The 19,410-nt window shown below is 31.8% G+C and overlaps 1 protein-coding gene across 4 annotated transcripts; it reads right to left on the bottom strand.

Moving 5' to 3' along the window:
• Nucleotides 1-202: 202 nt before the first annotated feature.
• LOC7456789 (transcriptional corepressor LEUNIG) lies at nt 203-9,615 on the bottom strand. 4 transcript variants are annotated; one of them, XM_052452432.1, is made up of 17 exons: nt 9,395-9,615; nt 9,124-9,202; nt 8,945-9,042; nt 8,473-8,594; nt 7,780-8,033; nt 7,445-7,478; nt 7,292-7,361; nt 6,652-6,851; nt 5,620-5,694; nt 5,419-5,472; nt 5,103-5,253; nt 3,945-4,054; nt 3,690-3,839; nt 2,521-2,676; nt 1,828-1,944; nt 1,534-1,731; nt 203-897 (listed from the first exon to the last, which is right to left on the bottom strand). In XM_052452432.1, exons 2-17 carry the CDS (start codon nt 9,159-9,161, stop codon nt 751-753), a joined length of 1,974 nt encoding a protein of 657 aa, XP_052308392.1. In that variant the 5' UTR covers nt 9,162-9,202; nt 9,395-9,615; the 3' UTR covers nt 203-750. The 4 variants fall into 4 exon arrangements, with proteins under 4 accessions (XP_052308392.1, XP_002305786.4, XP_052308393.1 ...); XM_002305750.4 differs by having other exon boundaries at nt 8,479-8,594; XM_052452433.1 differs by having other exon boundaries at nt 9,124-9,197.
• Nucleotides 9,616-19,410: the final 9,795 nt, after the last annotated feature.

Genomic DNA, 19,410 nt, shown 5'->3' with positions numbered 1-19,410 from the left:
TCTCCAGGTTTTGCAACGATCAGATTCTCATTGATATAAAAATCCTGTCATGCAAGAAATACTTGTGGATAAAACGTTGGGCATTGAAACTGTGGAGGAGGGGCTACAACAAATACGTATGCCTTCTAAAATGATTGATGGTGAGTTTAGATTAGGACTGCCATGATTATGTATTTCTGCTTTTGCGGTGCTGTTCCAAGAATCAAGGAAACGGTCCTTCATACGTTATAAAATGACAATTCTTCAGCAACTGTATTACCGTTCAAGGAAAACGACATAAAACTGCACCCAATATCACAGCTGGGAATTCCGATCAGTTTGATACCCTCAAAAATGTAAGACTATCAATCATCAAACTTATTACAGGTAAGGTTCGGTTGGACTACCAGCAGAAGACTGATAGTATAGTAGATTGAAAGCTCAAATTCTTCCTTGGTAAAGATAATGCAGGGGTATCTGCAATATACCAAAAGCAAAATTTACTGAAATTTTTTCCATGACACCTACGTTTGAATACTTGACGAAATATTTGGGCCGAAGAAGAAGAAGAAGAAGAGGAGGAGGTATTATGTTCAGCCAGGGTACTTGCTCTTGACAATTGGACTCTGCTATCAATGCATGCATGCCTCTGTATAAAACCGTTGAAGGCACTGTGAATCTATCTATTTAGAAGATGAACCTAATTTAGAAACCTCCACAGGTGGATAGTTGGGCACGCAGAGACATGCTGGCATTCATGACGATAATGTCTTATTTCCATAGCTTAACACAATGGTCATGACTAGCTGATGCAATCATTTCATTCTCCACTGAATCTGCAAGCGCCGCAATTAATCCACCATGTGCTGGGATTGACCATGTTTTGCCTCCATCAGTTGGACTCCAAAATTCTAGGACCTGTTAACAAACTCAAGCCATTAGATCTCATCAGAGGACCTGCAACATAAAAGATCACAACAAAAAACCGAGACGCGAGAGATTCAATTATTGTTAAATACAGCATCTACTGTGTAGAACTGTGCGAGGTTGTACTAAATAAGAGGCTCAGGTCCGTTATTGGATGTGCCTGATCTAAAACATCATACATGGTTAAAGATCGCCTTGCAGGGTGATGATAATGTAGGACCCAGAAATAGTCGAGAAAAATATTTTCATTGCCAAGTGAACATTCCAAAGAGAAACTTAATGCTGTGCATGTAAAAATAAACCTAAAAAAGAATAACCTCAATTTTAGTATTTTGAAGACAATTTTTTGTATAGAAAACTATAATACGGAAAGAACACCCTCAATGAAGTGCAAATTCAGATCCAAGTAAAAATGATTCCTTTATGTGGTTTATTTCATAGCTGTTGAGTCAAGAAATCTATATTTAAATCATTTATATATTTCGCATTGAATATATGGAAGATAGGCAGCAACAGCAAGCCTATCCCTCTGAAGTGCAAAATGCAACCTCTCGGACAAAGAAGGGATAGGGTCTAACTGCCACCTCACTCCAGATTACTAGCAGTATTCTTGGAAAAGTTGCTTACCTGGTATCCACCAATGATCAGAAGCATTGAATATCCAGGATGAAATGCACATGATTGGAACTTGTTGCCATTTGAATGCAATTTTCCTAAGCAATTTCCACCAACCAGTGACCACACTCGCGCACTGTCCTCACTGACAGATGCAATATACTTTCCACTTGTATCCCAGCAAATAGAAAGGACTTCTTTGGAATGTCCCTTTCCAGACAAAAAAATAAAATCAGGAATTGGTTCTCAGACGTGGTGCAGATATGATTAGCATCCTACTTAAGTACTTGAACGTTTAAATATTACCTTCAAGTTCCACACGAGGTTGCCAACCTCAACATCAATTACATTGATACTGTTTCCTGTGGATGTAGCCATTAATTTGCCAATAGTTGGCTGGAATCTGACCTGTCTTGTAGCTCCCTGCGGTAATAGGGAAGAGAGGAAGGTTAGGCTTGACAAAATTTCAGCAGAACCTTGACAACCAAACATATTCTTTGCATCAAAAGATTACACTTTACAACATAGTTGTTTTGAATCAAGGAATTTTGCAGGATATATTATCATGAAACCTGCTTGCTGACTAAATGAGCTGTGACAGTGCAATTCATTTATAGTGTATGCACTGGTGTTCTCTTTCAGTAATGGAACTTCATACTGACAACCTGATTATATATGCAAATCTAGTGGCATGCTATATAATCACATAAAACCTGACATCTAATACTGCACTGAACGTCACACAATTCTTTATGTTGAGTACAAGGCCAAAAACACATCTGCCAATAGGATACTTAGTTACAGCATCCAGTACACAACGATACTACAAAAGTTATTTATGCAAACAGTTAGTAGTCATTAAAAAAATTCATATTTTACTCTGAGCACTTGAATGAAAATAAATATTAAACCCAAAAACAAGTCATCTCAAATACTAGTATATTGTACTGCTAGATGGATACTACTAAATGCTATTGAGTGTCAGGATCAAGATCAGACCTTAGAGACACGCATGCATGTACGCTTGTTGACATTCCATAAACGGATCTCATCATTACCATCACATGAGCAAAGAAGATCTACCTTTCTAGGGTGAAAGTCTAATGACATCACTTGTTCAGCGTGACCAAGTAGCTTGAACAGTGATATGCTTGGCTGCATTGCACATGAAAGAGGATATCAGTATTCATGAAACAACATGTTATTCAAGTTACAAAAGCTTTATTAGTCACAAATTAATACCAAGAGTGAATCAAACTGTAAGTATTTAAGCAAGATACTCATGAGTCTGAAACAGTTAAGAAGATTGGTCATGGTGGGTTTAGAAACAGAGCAACCAGACACCTTGTCCAGTTCCAAGTAAGAGTACCAACTTTACTCATGAGAAGTAAAAGAAATATAGCTAGATAGTACTGAATGATTTTGTTGAATGGAGTGAAGCAAAATTTTTTCTAATATCTCAATCTCCATTTCCTCTTTACCTATTGATTTGGTTTTTAATAACAGAAATGCATAACAGATAAGTCAAGTTTCACTTGGGATCTTTTTCTCTAGAAATTAAGATGGAGTGAGTTTAGTAGAATTATATGAAGAGGGAAATTCCATAGTTTCAGGTCTAATCACTTCAAAACTAGCGTCAAGCCTCCTTTCCAGAAAAAAGACCTGTTGTGAAATCTTATTTCTATTTTCTACTTTTTCTTCTGTATAGATTGCCAATCTCTTGGACAACAAACATGATAAAGCAAGATCACATATCAATTAGTGAACACAATAAATATGTTCTCTGTAGGAACATCAACTTAGATACAGTAGAGTATATAAATGTGGCTTAAATCTTTTAAATTTTAACATGAAGAAATTCAATCAATTTGCGAATTTTCCAACAATGGTACGAGTATGCTGGACAAGAATAGCAATGGTGAGTGTTTTATATTGAATTTCAGGGTGTTGGCATCAATAAACCAAAAGGAAGATAAAATGTCTGCTAGGACAGGAAAAAAGGAACGAGGAAAATAAACAAGAAAAGTGGGATTAGAAGTGACAGTATATCTTGTTGCTCATAAAATTTGAGAAGGTACTGATTTTCTAAGGAGAAACCAAAAGGTATTAATTTAAGTTAGCAAGTAGACGAACAGTATCCAAGGAAAGTGGCGGTAAGTATTCCATACTTTGGCTGCATCCCATATTCGCACAGTTTTATCAAATGAAGCAGTGGCTAATATGCTTGAACTTGGTCTAAACCGAACATCTGTAACTAGATGAGAATGTTCTTCGGAAGAATTACTGGCTTGAAAGTCTTCCATATTCCAAATGGAAACCTGCCAATAGAAAATGGGAAAACTCAAAATTTATTGAAAGTTGAAACGATGTCGATGTAAGAGAAATCTAAACACTAACTTCAAAGATTGATAACTTCCAACTACCTTCTTCTCGTGTCCAGAACTAGCTAGCATCTTCCCATCAGATGAAAAATGGCAGCACAACACCTTGCTTTTGCTTGAGCTGAGGCAACCAATCTCTTCAAAAGTGAAGCCTACAATTTGAAGCCAAATGTATTGGAACATAGTCATTTACTTACCAAGTAATCATTACTGAAACAGTCGCAGCTTCCATATATTGGACATTTCTACAAGACTACAACTGCCAGCTCAACTTTCAATAGAATGAGAATGTCTGTGTAACCACTTTATGTACTAGTAAATGTAAGGAAATGACAAATTCCATGGTTAGCTCCACTTTTCACATCCAGAGATTATGTGCAAGTTCATGAACTTCGAATTTAAATTTCAAAAAAGCTAGAGGTTCTTATGAAATTCAGACCAACACTTGGAGGCACAAATTAAATAATGATAAAATCAAGCTCCAAAGCGATGTTTTTCCTATTCAACCTTGTTTATTTTGAGTAAATTATTGTTTAGTCCCTTTAGCACAACAATTAGTTAGTCCCTTCGGTTTAAAAAATCCAATATCACAATAAGTTCTTAATTTCATTTATAACTTAGCACCTCCGTCCATTAATAAAGTGCAGAGCTGTCACCAATTCAGTTATTTTTCTTCTTAAAAAACCCTTTTGACTATATATTAATTAAAGAAACCTAGGAGTAGTTTGGTCATTTTCTAAAAAATACTAATGAAGTTTTTAAAGAATTAATGGTCATAGACAGTCAAGGGAATAAGTTATGGTTTCTAAACCAGAAGGACTAAGTTATTATATTTCTGAAAACACAGGGTCTAATTTATCACTTACTATATTTATTTTAAATTCAACTTTCTTCATATTACTTTCTTCAGGGAACTTAATACATGAATGAAGCTACAAAACATTTGAGCTTTAACAATATTTTCATTAGATAATTGCATTATGAAATTAATGGGAAGGAACAACGAATCTTTGTTGCTGAAGAGTTTAATTTAGCCAATGCATAAAGGTAAAATCAACAACAAATAGCTCACAGTTATGGCTACATGTATAGGATTTTACTCTCCATACATTATCTACGTTTTCTACGAAAAGATTAACTTGGGGCAGAAGTACAATCTGATGGACATCACTTACGAGGTTCATCTGCCAAGAGATATACCTTTATGATCATTTTCACTGCAAGCTGTAGAACGTCGCTTTAAAGTACTTAAAGGAGTTCCTATACCATCACCATGGTCATCATCAGTGGATAAAAAGGATTCAATTACATTTTCATTCGCAGGTTTATCTTCCTCAGCATTGGCAAAATCCTGTGAATACCCATTCCATAAAGAAAGTTATAATCGGAACAAAGATTTCATGCTGGCACAAATAAACATGATATTATCTCTCTATCAAACCCTGAAATCATTTCCATGATAGAAGAGATCCAATGGAAAAGGTCACTGCATCTGTTTCTAAGGTGTATGACGTACCGAAGTTTGGTCTTCAGCTCTTGAATATGATAATCTCTCTCTCTTTCTGTCATTCTGATACAAAGCTGGAAATGTTAGAAGTTTAACATAAAGGAAAAAAAAAAAAGGTATTGATAAAAAGAACCGTGCCTTCACTAAAAGTTAACGTAGAATTAATATCTAGTTGCCTAAGAATATGAATGGCTTAATGGGAATTATTACCTCCGTCAACTGCTGCTCTAAACACTGAGCAAGTTGGTTTTGCTTCTCCTGAGTTTGTTTCATTTGGATCCTCATCTAGCTCAATCGCAGATAAATATCAGAATGGGAGAAAAGTATGAAACTTCGATAAATATCCTCCCAGTCCAAATCTTTTATCCATGAACATTTACTCAGGGCCAATCAAAAGGTCCTAGTTAATGTTTGTGGTCATCTACAAAATCACCTCTTCTAATAAAAATTCGAGACCAAGTTTCAGTAACATGAACTGTAATTGGGCATTTTGTTCCATCAAAACCTAAACCAGTTTACTCCATGACCTTTTTTCCTCGCACACAACACTGTTACATATTTATACAGAGCTTCTGCTATCCATTTCGAACAAAAGGAAGTTTATTCATAACAATTTCTTCCTGTATAAAAAAAGGTCACATTTGGTCTAAAAAATAAAGAAATTCACGTAGTAGAGAGGATGCTTCTAAGCTGTTATTGTGAAAGTTTCAGCGTATCTTATCTGTCTTCAATTTTTTTAATCATGAACACTAGGTAAGGAGACATATAATTAGTCTCAGTTGATTTTTTGTGCCCTTTATGTTGCCCATCTATGTCAACAAGACAATTTTGAGTCATCTTGTCAATCAAATTGAACTCACTAGCTTTACCATAACTAGTAGTTCTATCCTACTCCGTACAATTTGTCCATGATGACTTTGTAAGGTGCTGTGAATAATTCATTGTCATCTCATTATGAGTATTTATTCATTCATACATACGAATGGTTTCTACCCCTAGTTATATAAATTATACACTGCAACATTTTATATATAACAATATACATCTGGAAGCTTTTGTTGTAACATAGAAGCTTGTGTTGTAGTCTTGTAGACCAACATTAGATGGAATGCGAAATCTTAACATGAAAGATCCAAAGTAGTTCACATATAAAGATAAATAACACAAAAAAGTTGCACTATAGGCATGATGCCTTTACTATTTAAAGGAACAAACCAGATGAACCCTATTATTTTCACTAACCTGTGCATCTTCAATATTCAAATCACTCTTTGGAAGGATCAGACTTTGACCTTGAAAATTGGTAGGGCTACTAGGAGAAGAAAATTTCAGGTTTTTAGATGTATGAGACAAAGCTTGAACCAGTAGACTTGATTGATGTTGCTGCGTCAATAAAGGAAACGTCTGCAGATGATTAGGTGAAAGCCATCCGTCACCCATCCCTGCAAATGTAAAAGTTAGGAATTACATGTCAAGTAGAAAATTACCATGCCAGTGAATATTATGGTTGTCATTTTTAAGCTCGTAGAACTATCTCTTCTAGCCATGTCCTTACATACGAAACCAAAACTCAAAATGTGCAACTCTGGTGATTTAATTGAACTCTATTCCTGTATCATTTGTAACTAATTGAACCATGAGATCATTAGATATGTCAAGATAATCAAACAAGCAATATTTGTACAGTAGAAACTATGAGGTATTTTTCCTCCTTTATGGTTGAAAATGAAATGCTTCATTGTCAAAGAAATTATACAAACAGAAGGTAACTGTAATAACTCATCCATTCTTAGCTATATCAAAACTAAAACATGAGGTGACCTCCTGGATTTTCCAGAGAACAAAATATCTGCACAAGGTAATCTAGTTATTGGGAATCTACCTGTTTGTGCACCGTACGGGTTAATTCTTAAAGGACTAGCTCCGCCAATACTGATGCCATCTCTATTGTCCTGCCCATGAGAGAAGTGTCTATATTTCATTTACACTTTTATCCATATATATTCATATTAGGAACTTACAAGTTAGACCATACCCTCAGAAATTGTTGAGCTTGCAGCGGCAAATAGCTGAAATACATGAAAGAAAGTTAAAAAAGAAAAAGAAGTGCAATTCACCCTCTACTATAATACAATTTCAAATTATAGTGATCTATCATGCATTTCTCTTAAGGGTTTACGAAATTAGAAACAGAGTGACAACATAAATCTGATAGCATGATTCACAACACTCCATTCCACAGTCAAGCAATTTCATTATAAACTGTTCCCTTACACCCAAAAGTCGAGCTGTTCTTAGGCACAAGAAGTGGAACCATGGAAGGAAGCCGAAACCAATTAAGTGAAGCATAGTATTAACGTGAAAAAATACCTTGAGATCGCTGAAGCCGAATTTGACAGATTCAATTTATTAACATCAAATGCCTGTAATTGTGGATCATAATTTCTAACAGGATGAAACTGTTCCTCAAACATTCTTGTAGCAATCAAAGAGGCACCTGGTTGCCGCAACATCATATCAAAGTCACTACCAGAAGGGAATTGTCCATGCCTCAGCTGATTTATAGCTAACTGTGGCGCAATTTGATACGCATTTCTTTTCTCATTCTGTGACATTTGTTCATCCTGAAAAGAAAACAAAACGAATGTCTTAAACCATCTTGTTGTAAAAAAAAACTGCAGATGAATATTGTAATAGAAAAGAAACTAGAAAGAATATAAAATTATCGTAATGTCTCTACATTTACCGGAACGAAGAGCTTTCATTTTTATTATATTAAAATAAAATTATATGATATCTATTTATAATAGACTCTAAACCATCCTAAAAATCCTAACCGTTCAAGAAATATTAATACTCCTTTATTGTACCGCAAGGATGTTGCTCCCGCACACCACCCCCAACCTATTAATCGTTCCCAGCAACAAAACAAAAAATAAATTCCAAAGAAACAAATATCATCATTCCGCTCCACTCCACTCTGGCATCTGCGTATTACCCACAAACTACAACACATCTTAAAATGAAAAAGGCAGGGTCTGAAAAAGTTATCATTCAACAAACCATTACATTAACAGGGGCTTTTCCTTTGACATTCTGACCCTTTCTACTTTGCCTATAGACATATACATCATAGAACATTGTCCACCAATCATACAGAAACCCTTGGGCTGAATCGTTGATTTCTGAAAACAAGAAACAAAACATTAATTCATCTTAATTACTAAGTAAAAATTAAAGCAATCGATTCCAATATCCTACAAGCTGGGCACAATCAATAAATAAACACATCCCTTTTCTTTAACCTTTTTAAAGAAACAAAAAACAACAATAAAAGTTGAAAAAATATAATCAAAATCAAAAGTGCATATCAATTACTAGCACTTAACGTGTTATAACAAGACATTCATCAACAAACAAGCAGATTAAAATATCCCAACAAGCAAAAAAGTTAAGAACGCCCAAAAAGAAAAAAAGAAGGAAGAAAGACAGTAAAAGAAGAGTGAGTAAGCGAGAAAGAACAGGACACACATACCAACAGGTTTTGCAGCAACATTGGCTTGTTCCCTGAAAATTGCAGCAGTTTTATGCAACTTCCTTTTGATGAAGTAATCATACAAGTACTGGTCAAGCCTATAACAACCCAAAACATCAAATAAAGAGTACACTACACTCTAAAAAAGAAGAAAATAAGTAGCGTAAATTAGTACTAACATCTGTTGATCATCCCAGCCTTCAAAAGGAGAAGCCATGTTGATTGATCAGCTTCCACAATCAGCAGTGACCACCTTCACTTCAACAACACAACCAAAAAAAATCAAAACAACAACACACACACATATATAAAAATAATGGGTTTTTTTTTCTTTCTTTCTCATGTATGACCTTATAGCTAGGAATGATAAAAAGAAGAAGACGCATCTGGGGATTAAAACCAACATGGATTTTACGACAGGAAAAGCATGTAGATAGAAAATGGTGATACCTGAGGTAAAGGTAGGTAGGTAGGTAGGTAGCTAGCTAGCTAGCAAAGCAGGGGAGGACTGACAGTGCCATGCAAAGCAGAATCAAAATAAAACGAGACTAACAAACTGCTTTGGCTTTTTGTATCCTAAAAAATACACGCAAAAAAGGTATAAAGAAAATGAAAAAGACCCGTAACAACAATGGATGGATATATCCTCTAGAAAATGGCGCAGGAAGGAATGGCTGAGGCTGGCTGGTTACATCCTAAAACGGTGGCTAAGATTTATACAAGCCTATTATTGTACGGAAACATGGGGTATTGTGTTGGATTATTTTGTCACTAATCCAATTGAATCTTGCCATGTCATCAATTTTGAGAGGACATTTTTTGGGATTTGGCCGGTTTTTGTTTCTTTTTTACTTTCTGCATCATAAAAATGAAGATTTTTTTTTTAGAATTAGCATATTTTTAAAATAAATTTGACAAACTCACAATGAATTAGATTTAAAAAAATTGCACAAGCATTTTCTATATATGGTTTTTTTTTAATATAGCAGGTGAGAACTGTGATTTTTTTCAGGTTATGTTATTTCCAAAATAAAAAATTTTGATGCTATTTTCTCAACAAAAAAATTGTTAATTTAGAAAAATACCCAAAAATGAAACTATACTTGTTGAATAAGTAAACTTGTCTTGAATATTAAAAATATTTGGTATTTAAATAGGGTATAGTTAGTTAACTAGTACTTTCGAGTGCGCTACTGTATCTTTTTTAAAAATAGATTTTAATTATTAACTTAAAAAACCAATTAAATTCATTATACAAGTCATCAGATTTAATAAATTTTTTATCCCAGAATTTTTTTATTTAATATATTTATATGACAATGAAGCACATAAAGGTCTTTTTGTATGAAATATGTTTCAAAAAAAGGGGAAAAAAACATGATAAGCATGTATGACTACGATAACAAAAATGAATCATTGATAACAAATGGTGAAATTATATTTTTTTAGTTTAAAGGTAAATAAAATAAATAAATCATCAATAACAAAGGGTAAAATTGTATTTTTTTAATAAGGGACAAAAAATACATTAAACAAAAAAAAGAAAAATAATAATAATTTTGATGTTATAGCTTAGCCTGTCAAACCTTCAATCCATGTTATGGACTCAATCAGGTTTAATAATTTATTTTTTATAAATCTATATTTAACTTAAATATAAAATTAAAACAAAAACAAAAGGAGCAAAAAAAAAGCCCAAACACGCTGACCTATGGCCCACCAACCTTTGAAAAGAAGAGTCTAGGCCCGCGTGCATCGGCCTTTTTTACTCATTTAAAAGGGTAGATAACTTATTATCCACCATTATTTTTTCTTTAAAAATAAGTCGAAGACATGTCACCCCATATGACAAATGACATGTCATCAACTAGCTCAGATTACGATCACTACTGTGGTGACCAAAAAATTAAGGTTTGGGGTTTTTTTTTACCAAAAAAACTTATTTTCAACCTCTTTTATCTTAAGAATAACCTACAAACACTCTTAGAACATCTACAAACCAACTTATCAACCTAATAAACCTAAAAAAATGGTTCAAATCAATAAATGTAATCGAATAAAATTTCTCAGCCTCGACTTAGATATGTTTTTTAGGTAATATTAAAACTCAAAACAACTACTATAAGACTTTCATCACCAAATAGAACTTGTTAACACCAATCTCAACTATTTTAATGGTCAGAATAGGTGTCAACGATGACTCTCTTTTTCTATATTAGAATTCAACAACTCTTTTTCTCTCTCCTCAAACAAATTAGGGATTGAAAAATGAAAAAAATAAAGTTCTACCTTAAAATTGAGTTTCTAACAACTAAAATGATTGTTACATATCATTTAAAAAAGAAAAAGGGACTAAAATGAACTTTTTGCATGAAATTCAAAGTTGCCACCTATTTTCCTTGTTTTTTTTTTACTTTGATCCATGGTCTTTCAATTCAACCATTTCTTCAAAAAAAAAAAACAAACAATTGAACACTAATTTGGGCTCAAAAGGGTTCAATTATGCAAAAACAAAGTTCGAGAACTTGATTAAATTTTTTTAAAAAACCTGACTATTCTAATCCAAGGTGTTTTGTGAAAGAGTGCAAAATATACATTGAATAAGAAAAACACATCAAGACTTAGTTTTTTTACTAGCCCACACTATCTATTATAATCCAAGGTGTTTTGTGAAAGAGTGCAAAATGTACATTGAATAAGAAAAACACATTAAGACTTAGTATTTTTACTAACCCATTGGCCTATATTATGCTACTGGTTGAAGTGAAAAAAAATTCAAACAAGAAAAAATCTAGGCATTGCTAACGTTTGTTTTTCTTAAAAAAAAAAGATTTTAATCATGAATTTAAAAGCAGTTGTATATGAGATGACATTTTTATCTAACATTAAGAAGGAAACACATTAGATCAACTTAGGTTATTCTGCGTCAACATGTAAAAGTTGCGGGGATAATCTTAAAAAAAAACAGGAAGTCGATTCTCGATTTAATTCAATATTGAAGGATAAAATTGAAAAAAAAATCAATTTCTTTTTAAAAAACAAGCGAACTTTAATCAACCAACCAAACTCTTGATACAAGTCATGCAAGTCATCTGATTCAATAAATATTTTATTCCATGGATTATTTTTCATTTAATAGACTTATATGACAATAAAGCGCATGTGATTTGTTTTGTATAAAATATTTTTTTTAAAAAAAAAAACCATGACAGGCGTGTGAGACTGAGATAGCAAAAGCAAATCCTTGATAATAAAGGGTGAAACTACTTTTTTTCTTAATTTTAATTTAAATAAAAAATAGATCATCGATAACTAAGAGTGTTTTTTTTAAATTGAGTGACAAAAAAACATTAAACTAAAAGAACAATAGACTGAATATTATGGCTCAATTCATTGAACTTGCAATCCGGATCATCAAATCAACCAAGTTAATTTTTTATTTCATAAATTTGTATATAAAAAAGAGCCCAATGTGTTTGACATTGATATGGAATAGCTTAAGCCCACACGCTTGGACTCTTCTCATTGAATAAATTTTCTCATTCTCAACTTAAATTTATTTTTAGGCAATATCAAGGATTAAAAAAAATCAATATAAGACTCTTCTCATTGAATGGAATTCATTGACACCAATTTCAACCATTTTGGTAGTCAAAATAAGTGTAAACGATGATTTACTCTCTCTACATTGAAATCTAGTAGTCCTCTCTCTTTCTCTTCTCTCATAAAATTTTTTTTTGAAAAATAAAAGAAATGAACTTTGATATCAAAATTGAATTTCTGAAAACTAAAAGAACCAACCATCTATAAACTGAAAAAGATGAGAGACTAAAATAAACTTTTTTAATGAAATTTAAAGTCACCACCTATTTTACCCCACCATTTTAACTTTGGTCCTCTGACTTTCAATCCGATCCCTTCTTCCAAAAAATTACGTAATTGGGTGCTAATTTGGAATAAAAAAAGCTCAATTGTGTAAAAAAAGAAATTCGATGATCAAATTATTTTTAAAAAATCATTATTCTAATTCATAGTGATTTATGAAATAATCAACATTAAAAATACTACATTGTTTTTGACACACAACTTAGTGTTTGTTAATAATAATAATATAATTACAATAAGATGCTAATAAAGGAGATCACATCTGTCTAATAGACGTTCCTCAACAATTTCAAAATATGGTTTTTGTAGACTTATCTTAGCTGTTTTTCCAGCTTTTGTTTCTTGGCGATTGGCTAATTAAAAACCCAAAAAAAAAAATCATATCAACTCCACTCAACTCATTAAATGTGTGTCTCCACACACACACACACACTAATGACTAATGATCCAAAATTAGAATTAGAAGGAACTAGATAATGTTTTGGATTGAATTAATTTTTTTTAATATAAAAAAATATCCAAGTAATGATAGCATTTTTTAAATAAGCAAGAAAAACTTGAAACTTGGGTTATCGATTCGATACAATAATCTTGATTAATTTAATAATATAATTAAAAAATTAACAACAATAAAAGATTAAAATATTATTTTTTCTTTTAAGGGTACTTCAATTATTTTATGATTTATTTATTCCCGATCAATATAATAATAATAAATAGATCCTATAAAAACAAATCATCTTGCCTCTAATAACTAGTTAAATAATTTTTTTAAAACTAACAAAATAATCAATTCATTGATACAATCCACATTATCATTTTTTTTTTTGTGCACAGTAATTCACTGGTCCTTAACTATTTTTCTTTAACTATAAATTAGGGCTCCGTTTGTTTGCAGGAAAGTTGTTTCCTTTTGGAAAATGAATTTCGGGGAAAGTGAATTCCTGGAAAGTGAATTCTGGGAAAGTATTTTCCGATGTTTGGTAGTGTTATGGAAAATGAACTGGAAAACACTTTCCAGTGTTTGGTTATGTTATGGAAAATGAACTGGAAAATAATTTATTAATGAATTATTTTTCTTTCAAGTATATCTAATATATATAAAATATTTAATATAAATATTTAATCACTTGCAATAAAAGAATAAAATCTAAAAAGTATAATGATGAATTTTTTTATTATAATATATATTCATACATAGCTTATTTTATAAAATATAACTATATATGTCATATCATATTATATAAAAATAAGCTTGTGAAATATTTTTTAAGTAAAACCTATTACTATATTTTTTTTCTTATATATTTGGTTTTTTTTTTTGGTATGAAGTTTTGTTTAAAAGATAAATAGATTGAAAAAATATTTTGATGGGTTTTTTGGATAATTTTTTTGTTGAGAAAATTGTCATGATTAGGATATGCATGTTCATAAAGTTTAGAATATGCAATTTTTTAGTTCATTGTACAACATTTTAGAAACAAAAGTAAATATAAAAATTACAAAGAGTATAATATCAAAATTATACAATTCATAAGTTCACAACGATCAATAAACATTGCACAATAAAATCCATATAATTACCGGTATAGTCCCACAAATTTATCCATATATTTCTTATTGTACAATTCATAAGAAATATAATCAAACACTAATCATATATTAATCACAATAATCATATGACCATATGTAATTCCCCTCATTAACTCTCACACAAACACATAAATTAATTCCTTCAAAGCTTCCTTCCCCTGACTTCACAAGTATCAAATTAATTCCTTCAAAGCTTCCTTCCCCTGACTTCGTATCAAATTAATTCCTTCAAAGCTTCCTTTATCAAATTAATTCCATTCCCCTCTCTCATTCTCCCTCCCTCTCGGTCGATTCCCCTCTCCCATTCCCCTATTCCCTGTTCCATGTTCCCTCTCCCTCTCCCTCTCGGTCGATTCCCACTGTTCCCTCTCCCTCTCGATCGACGATTCCCCCTGTTCCCTCTCCCTCTCGGTCGATTTCCACTGTTCCCTCTCGGTTTCTCTCATTCCCCTTCCCCTGTTCCCTCTCCCTCTCGGTTTCTCTCATGCCCCGGTTCCCTCTCTGTATCTCTCGCCATTTGTGCACAAAGAAGCACATATTCAACACAGATGCAGGACAAAGTGTCAAGGGGCAACAAGGCTCCTCCTTCCCAGTTCTCCTCTTTCTCACCTGGCTACTGTTAAAAAAAAACAGAGCAAGGGAGGGGCTGGATCCGGATGGGGTAACAGGGAGGGGCTGCTTTTTGCTGGGGAAGATTGATTAACATAGTTTGGGGATTTTCAAGTGCCTTGAATTGGTTTGTTTGGTTAGAATAAAACTGCCGAATGTGAGTGGTTTTTGAAGAAAACTGTCATGGAAAAATTGTGTTTTTCGTGGCTTGCGTGATGAATTTTTGCTGTGTTATGGAAATGTTATGGAAAATTTATGATGGGTAACAAATTTATGGAAATGGAATGCTATAATTTTTACACAGATCTATGAAGCAGATACAAATATAAAGGAAATAGAGGAAAAAAAATACCTAAACTTGTTCAAGCAAAATGCTTCAATTGTCCAGTGAATGTTTCTGTAATTGTTTTTGCTTCCAAACGTTTTTGACGAGAGAGAGAGATTGTGTGATATGTGAACGGAGCCCTACTGAAAAAAGGAAAGTGTTTTCCTTTCTTTATCAGAAGGAAAACACTTTCCTTTAATAAAACGGCTCTAAAATGTTGACCGGAATTCAGTTTTTTTTTGACTATTTTCTTATATTGCTGCCAAACATGGAAAAAGCAGGAAAGTGAATTCCAGGAATTCACTTTCCTGCAATCAAACACGGCCTAGGCCCATATCATTTACGGAATTGAGCCAGTTGTGTTCACTGGAATGGACATGAAGGTACCCCGAAGAACTTAAAAGGGTGTGTCCAATATCCAAGAATGATTACTCAGGACAGGGCATCAACAAGAGATGGGATGAAGAACTTGGACCTCAATGAAGAACTATAATTCTAATATAAGTAATTTGGGCCTCAATTTATATGGTAGGCTTGCTAATTAAATAAGAACTAACACCTCAATTCGGTGATAAAGGGAATTTCCAGATGGATGAAGATTTTAAAAGCACAATATATTTAGAATAATTTAACAAATTCTTTTAATTTATCAATTTAAACTCAGAAAATAAAAAGATTAAATGTCTTTAAAATTAATTTTCTTTTAACACTAGGATGTACTATAATACAATACACCATATTGCAGACATATCCGTTCTGAAATTTGGAATTTAGGATATGATACATGATGAATATATTAAGAAAAAAAAATCTAATATAACTATGCATAATTAACTATTAATCTTTAAATAGATAGATAATAAATACTAAAATAAGTATTAAACAAAACTACAACTAGCTAAAATGTACGAAACTACATATATATTGGTTTGAATGGCATCAATGATGATAATATTCATCAATTACTATCCATGTGAATTATATAAATTTGGTTTCATATTATAAAATTTTAAAAAGTAACTTTTTTTAATAGTTAAAGAACTCGAATTTATTAATGAAGCATTAATGAGGCTTCGGATATTCTATAAGAGCATTTAAAAGTACCTCTAAATATTTGAAATAATACTTTATTATTTATTAATTTTTTTTGGATTCAAGGAAACCTTGTCCCCCAAAAAACGCATTTTATGGGTCCAGGTGAGTGGGTAAAACTCCGGCTGTCACAAACTCTTATAAGAGATGCACGCCCTGACTCTATAAATAATGTTAGATATGTTTGGGAATTTATCAACATGTATCTACAAAATATTAATTAGGTCAAGAATCATATTGAATACTGGTTCAACATGAATATACACTTTTAAAAAGTATTTTACACTTCATACCAAACACATAATAAATAGACGATTAACAAGCAAGCAAATTGTCGATAGATAGAAAGCCAAGTCTTATTCACCAATGTTGCTCTTTCTATTGTTGACCAAGGAAAAAATTAAAATAATGAGGCCCAAGGTGGAAAAAGCATAAAAAATAGGTGGTGGGTTCAAAGTTGGGAAGAAAAGTTCAATTTAGTCCCCCTAATTTTCAAATTTATTCCTTTTTAGTCCTTTAATTTCTTCAAATTTGATTTGGTAGAAAACATTATTTTTTATTATTTTTCAATTCTTGTTTTGTAAGAGAAGAGAGAGAGCATTGTCAGATTCTAGCAAAAAGAGAAAAAGGTCATTATTTTTTCCAATTCTAACCACCAAAATAGTTGATATTGGTATTCACAAGTTTTATTTGATGAAAAAAGTTTGATGGTGGTTGTTTAAAACATCAATATTGTCTAAAAAATATAAATCCAAGTCAATGAAAAAAAATCTAACCCGATTTGATTTCATCGGACAACCCTTCGTTGATGAACTTGTAGCAGTCTATAACAATTGAGGATAAAAGATAAAGAAATCAACAATGAAGGAAAATGAGAGAGATTTGAAGGATAGAGAAAGTCAAACTTTTAGATATTCAGATCCCCTTCCTCGAGCAGCGGTGGGTGTCACCGCCAATGTAGGAGTGAAAAGGAGATCGAGACGCTTTATATCTAGTAGCCCACCTTCCTTTAGAAGCGGCAATGCATGAATCCAAGCACTAGTATAGATGGTGAAGAGTGGTTCACGCGCCGCCACTGTTCCAGCGGTCTTCCAATGTCTATTGCAGTATACCTTGGACATTTCAAATGTCCTAGAAGATTGATTTATAAACTCAAACTATTTTTGGACAAATTGGTATAACATTGTGAAATTTAAGACAATTTGCTTATTGTTGTCTATAATTTTGGATTGTTCAAACAAATTATTTAACTGGAATTCATTTGTGTTTTTGGTTTGATAATTTGCATTGAATTGTGATTTTATTCTTAGATTTGAGTTTATGTTGATTTGAACATTAAATCTTGATTCATGTTTTGTTCTTGGATTGATGTTGATTTATTTAAATTAACATGAAATTTAAATATAAGTTCATGAAATTAATAAGATTTGTGAGGATGTTTGGCGTTATTCGATTTTGAGTTTATGAATGACAATTTGTTTTGAATTGATATCATGGTTAAAATAGCTTTGATAAAAATATTTTATTTACATCTTGCAAAACACAATTTTTTAATAACTTTTAATTTTTAAAAGATTATTTTGCATTTAATTTCCTGTTTTTTTCTACTCTCACATATTTAATATTTGGAATTGTGATCTATACATGAGATGCTTTTTCAGTATTAAACAAATCAGTTCCTTTCCACAAAAACAACAACAACAAAATTTTCTTTCAAAAATACAATTTTATTTTAATTTGCATATGGTCAAAGTCTCTTAAAAATTAAATTTGCATATTTTATCATATTAAAATTTCACAAAAAAATAATTTTTTTTATTTTACTTGTATTTTGGATTTAATAACTAGTTTATTAAATCCATGAGAACTTGACATACATTTCAAAAACACCAAAAAAAAAATTGTTCTCTTTTAATATATGGGATTATGAACTTATATGTAATATGTATTCTCGATATTTAATAAAAAAACAATTTTTTTTATTTTTTTTAACATTAAAACGATTAGATTTTAACCTGATAAGATAAGAACCTCTTTATAGATGAAGACTTTTTTTTAAATCTTAGACAGACCAACGGTTAGAAAACACAATAATACCTAAATTTATATCAGACAAACAAACAATGTAGATTACCTTAGATAAGGTGTACTAGAGGCGATATGTCCTTCCTATACACAAGTTGTGCTCTTATCTAGATTATAAGACTAATTAAGATTTCTAGTGGAAAAAATACTAGGTGGCGACTTCATCTCTATTTTATTGATAAAAAACAATAATTCTTTGTTCTTTCCCCATTACCAAAGAGATATTGACCCGGGAGAATAATCGTTATGAGTCTTATGACACTACACACGTGCGACAGCCATGTTTTTAATCTCCATTTCAAATATTTTAACACTCACATTTTTTTATATATATAATAATATTTGTCGCACAACAAAACGTAGAAACATAGTCCAGGTCTAATCTCTCATATAACCTTTCTTAAGTTTTTAGCCTAGTTTAACCTAAAGTACTTGCCATTACCTAGTCACCATAGCGCTCATGTATTTAGAAGATGTTTGGAAGAATAATAATAATTGTTTTTTAAAATATTTTTTGGTTAAAAATATATTAAAATAATATTTTTTTAAAAAAATTATTTTTAACCAAAAAAAACATCAAAACAATTAAAAACATAAAAAAAATTAATTTAAAACAAAAAAATTAAAATTTTAAAAAACTCTAGTTGAAACATGATTAAAAACACTCCATTGACAAAATCAGATGACATTTATCAAATAATCACCATTCGTTTATGAGTTGACCCCTAGATTGTTCCACACTTTAATGGAATCAAAACCGTAAACCCATTCCGAATCAAAATTGTAACCTAGAAAGCATTTCTTTGAAGAAAGGCATTGCAAATCGAATCCCTCTCTTTTTCTTGATGCAACATGACCCAAATAAAGAAGTATAAGA

The sequence above is a fragment of the Populus trichocarpa genome, chromosome 4 (assembly GCF_000002775.5).
Source record: "Populus trichocarpa isolate Nisqually-1 chromosome 4, P.trichocarpa_v4.1, whole genome shotgun sequence".
Lineage (NCBI taxonomy): Eukaryota > Viridiplantae > Streptophyta > Magnoliopsida > Malpighiales > Salicaceae > Populus > Populus trichocarpa.
The sequence above is the reverse complement of the archived record's forward strand: the minus strand, read 5'-3'. Positions and strand labels throughout refer to the sequence as shown.

Excerpts from the sequence above, each read along its gene's own strand:
- LOC7456789 (XM_052452432.1), bottom strand. The coding sequence starts at position 9,161 with ATGGCTTCTCCTTTTGAAGGCTGGGATGATCAACAGAT. Across the intron at positions 4,055-5,102 it reads CAGTGAAAATGATCATAAAG|GCTTCACTTTTGAAGAGATT; the intron begins GTATATCTCTTG and ends TTCAAATTGTAG. Across the intron at positions 3,840-3,944 it reads GTTCTGGACACGAGAAGAAG|GTTTCCATTTGGAATATGGA; the intron begins GTAGTTGGAAGT and ends TTCTATTGGCAG.